This window comes from Galleria mellonella, unplaced genomic scaffold (assembly GCF_026898425.1).
Source record: "Galleria mellonella isolate WM207_F2 unplaced genomic scaffold, CSIRO_AGI_GalMel_v1 utg139, whole genome shotgun sequence".
Taxonomy (NCBI): Eukaryota; Metazoa; Arthropoda; class Insecta; order Lepidoptera; family Pyralidae; genus Galleria; species Galleria mellonella.
Window position 1 is genome coordinate 4,503,017 of NW_026441995.1, and position 15,207 is coordinate 4,518,223.

The 15,207-nt window shown below is 33.3% G+C and overlaps 1 protein-coding gene across 1 annotated transcript; it reads left to right on the top strand.

Moving 5' to 3' along the window:
• The first annotated feature begins 8,751 nt into the window (after positions 1–8,751).
• LOC128202586 (uncharacterized) lies at positions 8,752–11,378 on the top strand. The gene is made up of 2 exons (XM_052903401.1): positions 8,752–10,666; positions 11,287–11,378. The coding sequence occupies exons 1-2, from the start codon at positions 8,752–8,754 to the stop codon at positions 11,376–11,378; spliced, it is 2,007 nt and encodes a 668-aa protein (XP_052759361.1).
• The last annotated feature ends 3,829 nt before the right edge of the window (positions 11,379–15,207 follow it).

Here is a 15,207-nt window from a genome sequence, read left to right on the forward strand (position 1 = left end):
GTATTGTAACACAATGTATTGTAATTAAACTTTTGTATAAGTAATATAGATAAATAGATAATTGCAGCCGTGTGAAGTCGGGGCGGGTCGCAGGCAGTTTTATAAAAGAAAACAATGCAACCACGTGAGAGAAGGTTTCAGTTCTCTGATCTGTAAATAGCCCGGCTAATCGTCCGCGATTTGGGTATAATTTCATTACGCTTAACATAATTTCCATTAGCACGAAATCTTTTTTTATGGCGAGTGAAAATTGTACGGCGGGGAGGTGACGTAATCACTTCACTGTGCCGACACCACGCCGCTACTAACCCCGGCCTGAATATGGTGACCATACTTTACGATTAATTTTTTCTTAATATTTTTTATCTATCTTTATGCAAAGTTCTTTGTAGAGTTACAAGTTAGGTAGAAAGTATCAAGCCTCTATTAGAGTATGGCCTCTATTTATATGTACACTTCTTGCTTCATTTATTTGCATAACTCATCTCATTTGTGGAACGTCATTTATAGAGATTCTTGATATTTCTTTTTACTTCAAAATTCAAAAATAAAAGGAAGAGGTTACAAATTCTGTTCTTTCTTCTATGTTTACCTCCGAACTCCATGGATTATAAACAAATTTGAAATTTCTTTTTATCTAAAAAAAATAATATATAATTATTTCAGATTGGTCCCATAGAGTTTTATTAAAATCGGTTCAGTAATTTAGTTTTAAAATCGAAATAACTGGTTTTGCCACGATTGAAGTTAGTGTTTTTTTTTGTGAAACAAAATCTACTTGTGCTAGAGAACTAACATAAACTAATTATTGTTAAAATTAGTATTATACGAATTCAAAAATCCATCAATAGAAAAAAAGAACATACAATAACTGCTTAATTATAGGCAAAGTTACCGAGTTATAACATATTAATAAATATAATCGAGAACAGTCTACAATGTTCCGAAATCTAATCGAATTATTTATTCCTTTCATACTTTTTGAATGTGTAAAATATGAATAAAAATATTAAAACAAGAAATATTTCGTTATTATTATAAAATATGTTTCTTTTTTGTTTTTCTTTTGTTCCTTGCACAATACTCTTTCTTTCTTTTGTTTTCTATATACGACATATAATTTTCATTATAATTTTATTTGCAATTTCTTGCATTAATAACAACCACCTTTGTTAACATCAAAGCCAGCGACCAGCCAGGAATCGAACACTATGCTTCCACTATGGTAACTTCCACTAATTTAAGAACATACTGTAGGGTTTATCCAGTAATTCTATTGCTAGCTATGAGTATACTTTGTAAGGTATACCTCCATGCGATTCACCTTGAAACCATCGGGATTCATTCCTGGCCTCGACAGGTTGGTCTCGACAGGCCAAATGGCCTAACTTCATTCTCCCTTTTCAATCTCATTTAAACCCCGCAATCGTAAACCAATAGCGTAGATGGGGTTACCATTATATTTTTATCCATTAAAAACGGAAAATTCTTAATGATGGTTACCCCACTTTGCTATAGTAAAACAAAATGAAAATTATGAAAAATTATGCCTCGTTATGAAGCAAATATGATTGTACGAGGCGATAAAGCTGAATTTCAGTACACTAATTATTTCAGACTATTTCTACGTATAATATTATAGGTGCCTATTGTGGTTATAAAGATAACTGAAATGGGATTATTTACAGAAATTACAAGGGTGTTGGCAACTCTGAACGTAGAAAATAAACTTGGTTATGTGATCCGATTTTTAACTACAATTATGGCCACAGATAGAGAGGATATTTGAAATCAACATGTGAAGGATAAATGCCATGGCAATCGTAATGTACTGAGGATATCCATTATACTATTATATTATTTATTAGGTACACATAAACACACACGTACACACACGCACACGCACTCATACACACACACTCACACACGTACGCATTCATGCACCTACTCACACGCACTTGCTCACCTTTCGCTTGTCCTCTCACCCATACTAGTACATATACGTAGATTATAAAATTTTTCTAATTTCATTTATTAACTTGTATACTCTTACCTTTATAGATCAAGTAAATAGATGTCCTTGAGTTTGGGAGGCTGGTGATCTGTAAGACAGGCAATCCTAGTACCGAACCAATCTCTCACAAAGATTCTATTTAAATTGTAACCTATATATAACTATTTACGTATATAGGCGATGGTTACGACTTTCTATCAGGCAGGCCAACGTCTTGTTTGCCGTTCCAAGTTATAAAACAAAAACTAAATACCATATGGTAATAGTAGTTAACTAAGAAATTTGCAAAAATAATTCTTTAAACTGTGTCTTAATAAAATTGTTAATTGCTATATCTGTAATTATTAATTCATTAATTTATTTAAAGCAAACAGACAGCTGTAACAATATTTATGACAATTGCACAATTAAATCATAATTTATCAGGCAATAAAGCGACCTGCACGTATACTAAAGTTAAATGAGTTAGGGCCTGAAAATTAGGTGCATATTGCTGGATGTATGCATATATAGCAACAGCTGGGGCGGCTCCTATTACCAGCTAAATGTACTGATATTTTTTCTCTTTATTGTATTTTTTTTTATACAACTTAGAATGGCAAACAAGCTGATGGCCCACCTGATGGAAAGTGGTAACCGTCGCCTATAGACATGAGCAGTACCATGGATATAACAGAGTTTTCTGTTTCGCCCATGATACCCTTCATGCGTTGCCATTCCTGAGGACTCAAATGTTATTCCTCTGTACCCTGTAAATTCACGCCATGTTCCACCTTTCAAACCGAAACACAGCCATGCGAACACAATTGCTTCACGGTAGAAACACGAATGGGACAGAGGTACCCAAGCAATCGACTTTTGTACAAAGTCTCCCTCTGGTTTTCTACTTAGTGTTAACAGTAGCAGTATAATAGGTAACATTAAAAACTATGTTTTTGATTAGATGTCCTCATACAACAAAAAGTCTTTAAATAAAAAAAAAAGTATTAAAAATTATGTTATTGTATCATTAATTATAAAGCGACGTTAAAGTATAACTTTTCCCCTAATGCCCATGCCGTGCTTACACTGTCAAAATCAGATAAGGGCTAGATCACATGGTAGTAGGAGTAGGAACGGTCAATCCCGCAATTATAAAGGTATTAACCCAAAAACTGCGTCTTCAATGGACACAAATTGATATAATAAAAAGTAGCATGGTTAACGTACCCCAGGAAATTTTAGGGTTGTACAAAGTATGTTGGGTATATTTTATATAAGGTCATAAAAATAATGACATATAATCATTACAATTTAAGGCTAAATATTTTAAGTATGTGAGGTATTTTTTAAAATTAGGGTATGACGAGGCTGACATATTTTTATAGGATAAAAGCCTCTAAATTAAAAATATAAAAAAAAATTATATATCTTTATAGTATAATGTTTGTTTTTGTAAGTCTGCTTAGCGATATAATAGCAGGCAAGCGTTGAAATATTTAAAATAATAATAATTTGTCATCACCATCATATCAGTCGTTAACTGTCCACTGCTGGACATAGGCCTCCCCCATAAATTGTTATAAGGAGTAGTCCCGAGCTATTTGCATCCACTGACTCCTTGCGTTGCATTTGAGGGAAATTATTTATTTATTTACAAATTTCATAACTCCATTTGTAGTGTGAATTTATACAATAAATCATAGAAATTATAGTTTACATATAATAATAATTTTATTATATTTTTTTAAGCTAAATGTAATTACATTTATTTTTGGTTTTTATTAGGAATCGATAAATATCAAAGATTTCTAATAATCTGACTGATATTTTAGTTTAATCGCAAGGAAAACCTTTACTTATTAGTAAGTAGTATTTATACTTATTAGTATTATAAACACGATAGTGAATTTGTTACGTCTTAAAGCCTTAACCGCTTAACCAATCACTATACAATTTAGTACATAGAAACTTAATGGAATAGAGAAGGACATAGGCTACTATTTATGTTCTCTATCTATTAATAATGGGAAGATTAGTCCCTATTGCTATTAATATACCCTATCAGGTCGACCTCCACGCGGTTTCCCCATTGGAAACTATCGTGACTAATTTATCTTTGAATTCGTCACGATGGGTTATTTGACCTGCCTTTTCATCGTCACCTATCACCTCTCACTAGTGCCCCGCCAGTGTATACTGATAACGCGGCGGGATTACCATGCCATTTTAACCCATTAAAAACCAGTCCCATTGCTAACAATATATCCTATCAGGTCAACTTTCCCCTAATCCCCATGGAAACCATCGTGACGAATTCCAAATGTATTAATTCCGATGGGCTAATTGACTTGTCCTTTCATTCTTCCCTATAATCCCTCAATATCAGGGGCCAGGATATACCGTTAGCGCAAGCGGGGTTACCATTGCATTATCATACATTAAAAAAATACCATTTATCCCGGTCACGCGGACAAAGTAGTGAATGAAAGTTGATTAGTAATATTTCATAGGCCGTGTGGTTCCACCATAGAATAGGCCACCCCTTCCTTTCCCATTGGTATCGTAAGAGGCGATTAAGGGAGGACGAGGGATGGGCAGCGTCCCTCTTAAAACATCTCCAAAAGCCTAACTGCGGTCGCCAATCCGCCAAGTGTGGCAACTACTGGCAAAACCCTCCAAGGGGGAGGCTGGTGTTCGGCAGTGGACATTTAAAAGCTGATATGATGATGAAGATGAAAAATATAGGATATTAATGTTTAAGGAAACAGAAAAAAGGATAAATTTAAATGACCGCCAGTGTCAACCCTGCTCGAACTTAGGTGTCGCCTAATAATTAAGTGGTTACGTTCAGAACGCGTGTTGGTGAGATTTGTATCACTGTCTGGCCGATCATTAGCGTCGTTCGGTGTGTTTGGTTCGGCCCGAGGAACTCCAGAATTGGTGTTTAGTTAAAAATCAAGCAATAAACTTGCTTGGTTTGTTAACAGTAATATTTGGTTGTATTACATTTGCCTTTGGCTGTTTGTAATTGTTGTTTTTGCTTTAAAAATGTTTTGTCTCTTTGGAAGAATATATAGGTACCATACTCTACACATTGTATCATGATGCGTGTGACAGGTCACTAAAATTATATAAAACCAAATATAACTTAAAGGTTTATTAGAAATTCAGAACTTAAACTTATCATAAATTTGTAAAAAAAAAAATACAGGAAAAGATCACAATGAGAAAATAATGGCCGCCCTTATTATATAATTTTTAGATTAGTTTGGATACCAAAAATCTCACTCGATGCAGATTTTTCACAGTTAAAACTCCTAAAATACTTATGACATTTTTTTACATCCTACAAATAAAATTAAAGTCAACGTGGCACTTATTAAAAAATATATATATAAAAAAAAACTTCCATAGATACGTAACAATTTAATTAAAATGAGTAGATAGTAGATATATTGATCATTAAATATTCATATAACAGAACGCATCTATATTCCATTTATGATAATTACGAGACATTCATGTCTAATTCATGACACTTAAAACAAAAAGCTTATAATGTTAAAAGTCCACCCCAAGTTGGTAAAAGATTAATGCCGAACGATAAACCGACTAAATGAAAAGTTGGTTGGCAACGAATTGAATCATTTGAAAATGAATGCTTTCTATTTACATAGACTACAATTAGTTAGTAATTCTTGTGCTTCTTTTTGTCTATTACAGAAGGCAAATTTGAATGAATGAATGAATGAGTATACTTTATTTGCATTATACAATACAGGGGAAAAACAACACAATTAATAATTATAACGATACAATTGTATAAGTACAGTAAGGCGGTCTTATTGCTGAGAGCAATCTTTTCAAGACAACCTTAGGGTAATGGACTAATTGTTGTACAAGTAGATATTGTATAATTAAGAAAATTAATAGAATAAAACAAGAAAGAAAATAATTATAAATAGTAAGTATATATAAGTATAATAGTCAAATTAAAAAAAATATATATTAATAATAATAATAAAGTGATTAACTATATATAATATATAATCTCAGACATGTTAAAAATGTACCTAATACTAGAACATATAGATAATTATAAGCATAAGGAAATATGGTTCTAGCAGTGATATTTTAAGTCCTTTTTTGTCCTGTAGTTAAATGACGGGATATATTAATGTATTTTTTATACAACTTTGAATGGCAAACAAGTTGACGGCCCCCTTGCTGGAAAGTGGTAACCGTCGCATGACATGAGCAGTATCATGGACATAACAGAGTACTTATACTGTTTCGCCCATGATACACCCCATGCGTTGCCATTACTAAACACTCATTCCTCTGTACCCTGTAAATTTACTGCCATATCCCACCCTTCAAACCGAAACACAGCCATGCAAACACAACTGCCCAAGCAAACGACTTTTGTACAAAATCTCCCTCTACGTAGTCTGTATGAAAATAATTGAAAGATACAGCAACACAAAATACGCTGTGATACCTATGGTAGTTAACGCGTTACCATTTCTTAACATTACGATGTTACGACATATGTTGTTGATGTTATCTTGGAGCTGCTAGTCCCAATAACTAACAATCCCTTTCCACTCTTACCTTGTAATTTCACCACCATATTCAAACTGAAACTGCAATAATCAGGCGCTTTATAATAAAAACACGAGTAGGACAGATATTTATACACTTTATAAAATTATTTTATTTCATCATTTCAGAGACCTTTATTCTCCTAAAAACCTAAGTATCATTGGGCTTTGTTTTAAATTAAATGAAGTACTTACTAAGAGAAGTATGTACATTTATAATTTACATCTGTTTTTATTAAAATGAAATAATTTTTATTTATTTATTTTAATGTGCTTGAAAAACTTGATTAAGATTGCGTTTTTTGTTTTAAGACATAGATGGAGCTGCTCTACCTTTGTTCTACAAGCAGCAAAATATACGCGCTTGACTCTAGCCGCTTGACCGTTGTGTACATTTTCTCTATGCCTTATATGTTAATCACAAATCAAGTCTATTTAATAATTTGTATTTATTTTACGCTTCATGATTTTTGACTACGTATCTACATGGGCATTAACAATTTAATTGTAATAATATAATTGTAGCTTCATACTCACATATTTCGAAGCTAACAATGAATGCAAATTGCCAAGAATAATCCTGCCCCGTAATTAATCATAGATAAGATTTATTGTTTTTTATTTATTTCCCTCTTGTTAGAACGAATTCTTCACGGTATGTATAGGTACATATTTTAATTTTACCATGTTTTTTTTTAATTATATATTTCGAACGCGTGGATTTTTTTTAAGCAATTAAAGAAAAAAACATTCTTTAATTTTTCGGAATGTATCATAGGCTACAGCACTACAAGTTTTGCAGTGATTTTCTTTTTTTAGTACGTTTGTTCCGTTGTGGAACAGGCTAAGGTCGGAGACCATGCTGCCTAGTCTTCATTATGATAATTTGTCTGGAATCAATATGTTTTGTATTAATGTAATATGTATGCCTGTTTCAAGTATTATTTTGATTATAAACTAAAGAATAAGTGATGATAAATGTGTATATATGTATGTTATCTCGTTAAGAAATACTATTTATCCAAAATATTTAAATACTTGACGAAATATTTATTACGGACAGTTAAGTGGTAAGAAGAAAAAATATATCGACACTTAAACAGTATTAATAATATACATAATATAATGAGTGAAAAATTAAACTCGAGAAAGAAAAAGCAAGTTGTGTTATAATTTACTTGTTAAATACATGTAGCGAGATGGCATAGACATACAGATAATAACTTCACCACAGAAGTGAAGTGATAATTATAATATATAAAGTAAAAGTGCAATAACTAGTAAGTGTATATATAAGTGTATATAAGTATATATATGAAACTAATTTGACTTTATACGTTACTATTGCAATATGTTTTTATAATTATTGTGGTGTGGGTATTCGGAAAATTAAAAGTGCACGTCATCCAACAGTAATTTAAAATCGTTAACGGATCTATTACGAATGATAATACTTATAGCTGAATTCACACATAATGGTAGTTCCTTAACGGTGTAACTTATGTAGCATATTTGAAAATACGGCGATGACGACGGCGGCTCGAGTTCGATTACCAATACAGTTCACTTTTTGTATATGTTTTTTTTTCTCTCTTTTTTTTTGCCTTATTGTTTAATAATAATAGTAATAGCTGTTGTCTGATATAAATAATTTATAATGAATTATTAATGTAATTGGATTTTAATGGAATATTGTTTATGTATTTGTACTGTCTAGCGATATGTATATGTAGATGTGAGTATGAATTATTAGGTTGACATTATTATAAATAGAATAAGTGAAATGTTTGTATATTTTATGATTTGTCTAATTAATTGTTTATTAATTTATTTGTTATTTTTTTTTAATGACATTATTTGACTAATGGTTTCAATGTCACTGCCGACCCCTTCAGGTCAGGTATCGGATTCCCATAATGTCGCAGCGGGGACAATGTCATTTGATGGTTATGAGCGATGCACAAGTTGTGCACACCCACGTTTTTTTAGAGGACAGAGGGGTTTAAATATACATATTGGAAAGGTGCATAAACCTCAATCTCCTTAATAACCAAGCATCCAACTGCATCTGTTCAGGAACAACTAACAAATCCATCCCAGGAATTAAACCCTGGGCTACAAATTCTTGCGAGAGATGTTGAAGTTGCTATTATGAGCTTTCGTAATGGGTCTGCAAGTGGATTGGATGGGTTATCTCCACAACATTTGAAAGATTTGATATCTAGTACGACTGGTGATTCTGGAAGAGCTTTGTTGGAGAGCCTTGTGTCTCTGGTTAACCACATGTTATCAGGAGGTATTTTGGAGGACATAAAAGAAGTATTTTATGGTGCTAATTTGTGCGCCTTAATGAAAAATAATGATGACATTAGACCTATAGCTGTGGGTACAACTTTGAGACGCTTAGTGTCGAAAATATGTTGCAAAAATATTAAACCCAAGCTTACGGAGCAGTTCCAGCCTAAACAGCTGGGTTTCGGGACTAAGGGAGGTTGTGAAGCAGCTGTTCATGCAGCGAGAACTTTCATTAATTCTGGCAATGGGGAGGTATTTTTAAAGGTAGACGTAAAGAATGCCTTTAATTCCATTGATAGACGTTCCTTTTTAGCGGAAGTTGAAAGGATTGTTCCAGAGGTATTACCGTTTCTAAAACAATGTTATGGCTCGCCATCAATATTAGTATATAACAATCATCCCATAAAGTCTTCTGTAGGATGTCAACAGGGCGATCCAATGGGTCCTGTTATTTTTAGTTTGGGTATAAATTCTATAATCAAGAAACTTCTTTCACCTCTAAATATTTGGTATTTGGATGATGGCTCGCTAGGGGGAAACGCATCAGTCGTTTTATCGGATTTGGAAATTTTGATAAATGATCTAGCTGGAATAGGTTTGCAACTGAATTTTGACAAATGTGAACTTTATATTAAAGGTTCGATGTCAGAGGCAGACAAACATGATATTATTGCTAGATTTGATTCTCTGGCTCCTGGAATTAAAATAGTAGCCATCGAGTCCTTTAATTTATTAGGTGTTCCTCTCATGAACGAATCTATTCCAGCATACGTGGATGAGCAAATTGAAAAGTTTCACCGGTCTTCTGAACGTTTGTTTCATATAAATACACACATGGCATTATTTGTGATGAGGTGGTGTCTATTTGTGCCTAAATTTACATATGCAATGAGAAGTTCAATGCTTTGGAAGTTTCCAGAACAATTGATGAAACTAGATATGATATTAAAGGAAACTCTAATCAAAATTCTAAATTGTCAGTTGGTTGATGATGCTTGGAATCAAGCCACATTACCAGTGCGTCATGGAGGATTAGGCGTAAGAAAAGTTTCATCTGTTGCTCTTCCGGCATTTTTGGCGTCAGTCCATGCTTCAAACCCTCTTTGCGGAAAAATCATTAACCCTAGTTCGGGTTCCGTAGAGATTTGGGGAGTGGGCGAGGCTGTGAATGCTTGGCAGTTGCAATGTCCTTCATCTGATATGCCTAATATATGTCACTCACAAAGGCAGTGGGATGAACCACTCTGTATTAAAACACAGCAGAACCTTGTAACCCATTGTGAATCCGCTGAAACTCGTGCCCGTCTTCAAGCAGTAGCTGAAAGGGAATCGGGATATTGGTTGCAGGCATTCCCGTCAACTAATACTGGAACGCTTCTCGACGATTGCTCCTTTACATTATTAATAGGTTTGCGGTTGGGTGTAAAAATAGTTCAGCCCCATCGTTGTAGCTGTGGAGCCTCAGTTGAAGAGCTGGGATACCATGGTCTGTCCTGTGTGAGAAGTGCAGGTCGAATACCTCGCCATGCCATGATCAATAACATTATTCATAGGGCACTTGCGATGACACAAATACCAGCGATTTTGGAACCAAATGGCATTTTCCGTGAGGATGGGAAACGACCTGATGGCGTAACTTTGGTTCCTTGGAAAATGGGGAAATGCTTGGTGTGGGATGCGACATGTGTAGACACGTTAGCTCCAAGCCATTTATCTAAATCGTCCTCTTGTTCGGGTGCTGCGGCGGTGATAGCGGAAGCAATAAAGAGGCGTAAATACTCACATCTGGAGGGGTCTTATTGTTTTCTGCCATTTGCTGTAGAGACGATGGGCCCGTGGGGCCCAGATGCAAAGAATTTTTATCGGACGATCGCAGCGCGCCTCATCGAGGTTACTGGTGACCCAAGAGCTGGTAGCTACTTTGCCCAAAAGATAAGTTTGGCAATCCAAAGAGGTAATGCTGCCAGTATCTTGGGTACGCTGCCTCGGTGTGGTGCGTTGGGAGATTACTTTTAATTGTTATTAGTATTTAAGGAATTTTGTAAAAAAAAAAAAAAAAGAATTATATTTGTATTAGATTTGTAACTTATTTAAAGTTTTAAATTTAAAATGAATAAACTCGAATAATATGTTTCATGTTATTTATTGATTCAATATTTTTTTTTTGTGAAACAAACATCTTTACAGATGAATAAAAAATAATGATGATCTCAACTTTGGGGCAGGAATAGTTTGAGCTTCAAATAAATTTCTATATAAATTTTTTTTTTTTTCATCAAAAGCTACACATGTCTTGTGTTCATCAGATAACGGACGCGTTTACTAAATAGGAACAATTAAATACAAACAGACATCAACGTTATGTTTCATGCAAATGGGTTATAATAACAGAATTCGCTAACGACGTGTCGGTCAGAAGTGCCGCCATCACTCACACCGTACGAGAGATGGATTCTGTGAAAGTTGGACTCACAGCAAATTAGGTTCTGACCATTTTTTTTTCATGTAAGACATATAGGCATCTATTTATATAATCTGTTTTTCTTTGCTAGAAATAGTAAATAACACTGGCGTTTCGTCGAATTAGTAATTTTCCATTTCAAATAAAACCTGACAAAAAGTAGTCAACACGTATTATAAAGTAAATAATAAGGTATATTAACAAAATCCGCCTGTGTTTATTAAATTTATAATAAAATTAAGTATCCTAGGCACCCAACCAGCTGGCAGTGATCTCAAAGAATTTTTTTATCTTTAAATTTTTTATTTTTTTATTATTTCTGTAATTAAGTTTATGTAATTATGTATATTTATTTTATTTCTGTACATATTGTTTATCTTTATTAATAAATTTGTCTTGCATTTGCAAGTAGAAATTAATGAAAATCTAATTTAATAATTCAGAAAGTGTTGTTTTGATATGTTATATGTACTTATACCTGTCATACATTCTGATTTTAAAATAAAAAAATGTCTTCTTTGAAATTGAACATTCGTGACTAGGCGAAGCGTCATTATCAGTGTCTTACTATGGTGTTTCACTGCGTTCCGAAATTTCGTATCTCCCTAGTTTATAAGTAAATAAATCTTTAAATCCTTTTTTGTGATAAGCGAAGCGTAATAATAGCTTTTCTATAATGACACTTTGTTTCGTTTCGAAATTTTATCTATCAAATTTGCACACTAACAAAATTTTACAGCTCCTTTAGTCCTTTAGTGTCATTATCAGTTTTTTTTTTACGTGATACATCACTTAGTTTCGAAGTTTTAGGTATATTATATAACCTAATTTGTGAGTAAATAAATTTGAACATTCTTTTTGTAGTTAAACGAAGCGCCATTATCCAAGATTTTTGATGAATTAATTCGTTTGGAAATTTTAGGTATATTAAACTAGTTCGTGAGTAAACAAATCTCTTTCTCGAAGCTCTTTTTGTGATTAAGCGAAATGTCATAATAAATATTTCTCTTGATAATGACGTTTTGCTTCGATATTTTATTTAAAAGTATAGAAATGTAATTTTTAAATGAAAGAATGTTCCTATTGTAGTACAATTTAAATAGAAATAAAGTGGTACCATAGAGGGAAGTTAACCGGTAGCTGGCTATTACTGATTCGTCGCGGTATACATTGCTCGTTCCATTTATTTATCACTCAAAATGGCAATTTGCTCATGAACTCCGATGAAATTTACTGATAACGTATTACGATCTCTACGTTTTATGGGATTTCCTGATTTAGAAAATCTTTTAGTGCCAATTAATTATGTAGTATCTAGTGATATTATGATATTAAATAAGTTGTATATCAATTAATTATACAAAAAAAGAAAAAAAAAAACTAAAATATAAACATGTATTGAACCATTTAATAATCCATGAATGAAGATATCATGAGACAATGTCAAGGATGCTAGCCGCATAATTTTGCAGCCTCTGCCATCATTTTTGGCATGCCAATTAGGTATATTTTGTTTTAGTTACCAACATATTGGTAGATAAAGAATAGATACTAGTTAGTCTTTAACAATTACTACTAAGTTTCTAATTGTGTTTCCGTAATTTGGGAATACATTCATAACCATCTCCAAAAGTATTGGGATTCTCGGTGTCGGCATGTCCATTCTGTTCTGAGGTTATCTAGAAGGTAGGATCAAGCTGACGTCCAAAAAGCTCGGGATGCTCAATAGAACGAAACGGTACTTCACCCCGAGACAGATTTATTGTACAAGTCGTAAGTCCAGCCCCACATGGAGTACTGCCCTCATCTGTGGGTCTTTTTTTATGGTTTGCGGTACAGTATTTAAGGCATCCCGTCCTCGCTATTGGATACGGGTGACGGAATGCCTATACAAGAGGGTACATGGTGGGCGCAATTTAGACGCAATATTTGAGGAGCATTAGGAAGGTACTCATCTGTGAGTCGGAGTACTTGGATGTCAGTTTGGTCCTTTTAACTCGGTTCAAAGACGGGCAATGAGAATTGTTGACGTTCTCAAGCTCACAGGTGGTATCGAGCCTTGTAACGTTGAGCCGTACAGTGCGGTTTCAAAGGTATTTTCTTTTGTGTACTCTCAGGCTGTAGAAGGACCTACAGTGACCGTTTACCATCAGACGGGCTGTATGCTTGTTTGCCTCCTTTGTGGTATAAAAAAAGAAGGCATTAATTTTGACGGATTTTTGTGTATATATATATACACAAAAATTTAATAATTATAAATTGTTTTTAATTATTCCTTTTGCATTCAATAGGGTGCGAAGTCAGTTTTAATCATAAAATAAAATAAATTTTTAAGACGCTTTATGTTTGCATATGTTAAAGGATATTTCGAAACTCGTCCATTTATGAATTTTCTGAAATAATTCGCTGTGTCATGCGTATCGCATATACGTGGTCAAACGTCGTCATTATTCGCATATCAGATATCAAAGCGGCACTTTGTTATTCTCCGCTGGCGAAACATTGCCGGATAATTTGGTATTTATAAATTATTTGTTATGGCCCACATGGGCTGCCTTTACCTTTAGGTTTATTTTTTAATAATAACACTTACACCATAGATTAAGAACACTTTCTACGACCTAGACAGACACGATCTAAAAAGTATCGCTGAAATCACAAAATTTTCAAGTACTCGTAATTTAATTTAATATTTGTATCAAATAGAATACAGCATTCGCTCAATGGTGATTGATTGACTGGACGTTTCCACGTTCTGCGTATTAATTAAACTATATGAAAGAATAAGAGGAGGTCTTTGCTCAGTAGTAGGGCATTACTTTTATTTAAAAAAATCGGTTTCTAGTTTCCCGCCTTATCTGCTATCTTTATCAAGCCCGCGTCACTTCGAACAAAAACCCGATTATATGATATTTATGCAACCAGTTCAATGAATTTAAAGTTTTTATCTATCGATATCGATATTCTGCACAGAGCAATATTACAAATAATCATACAACCTTATGAATATTTATTTATTTCAATGTGTTTATACTTCTAGATAGTTGCACATTTTTTTTTCATCTTTCCTGAATATGAGAGCAGCGACTTTTATGACACAGAGCAAAATTAGACAAAAAATGTGTTAACGCTACAATAGATACTAATGAGTTAACTTTTTTTTTAAACTAAGATTTAAATTGATAGACCAACTAATTGAAGCACACCAACCAACACATAAGAAGAACAACAGTATGAACATTACTGAATATACTGTGACGCACATAGTATACTTCATGCGTGGCCATATCTTAGAACTAAGACGTTATGCTTCTGTACGTTGTAACTTCACGATGATATCCCGCCATATAAACCAAAACACAGTCCTGCAAGAACAAACAGCGAACAAGAATTTCATGTTACGACGGGTGGCTAGGCGTGCGTCTAGTGTTGCAAGCATTCAGGGCTACGGTATTCACTTACCATTATGTTGACCATGTTTTTTTTTATTATAGTTTTTATATGATGTAGTTGCTGTAAATAGTAAGCCTTAATATTGCGGGATATAATCAAGGAAAATAAAGCACTGTACTCAAGTGTGTTTAATCGTGTTATATTTTGATTCAATAAATTACTCACATAACATACCTTTTTACATCTTACACATTGCGATAATCAATTTACAAATATCCATATATCACCGCCCATTCATAATTTAACTTATTTTGTACCTAAAAATTAATCCGTCTACAAACATGTACAGAGTAATGTTTTATAATCAGATTTTTAAATAAAAATATTTAGATTAAATAGCTATACAAAATTGATGGTTCTCATAAAATAAACTCAGTAAAAATAAATATAAATATTAG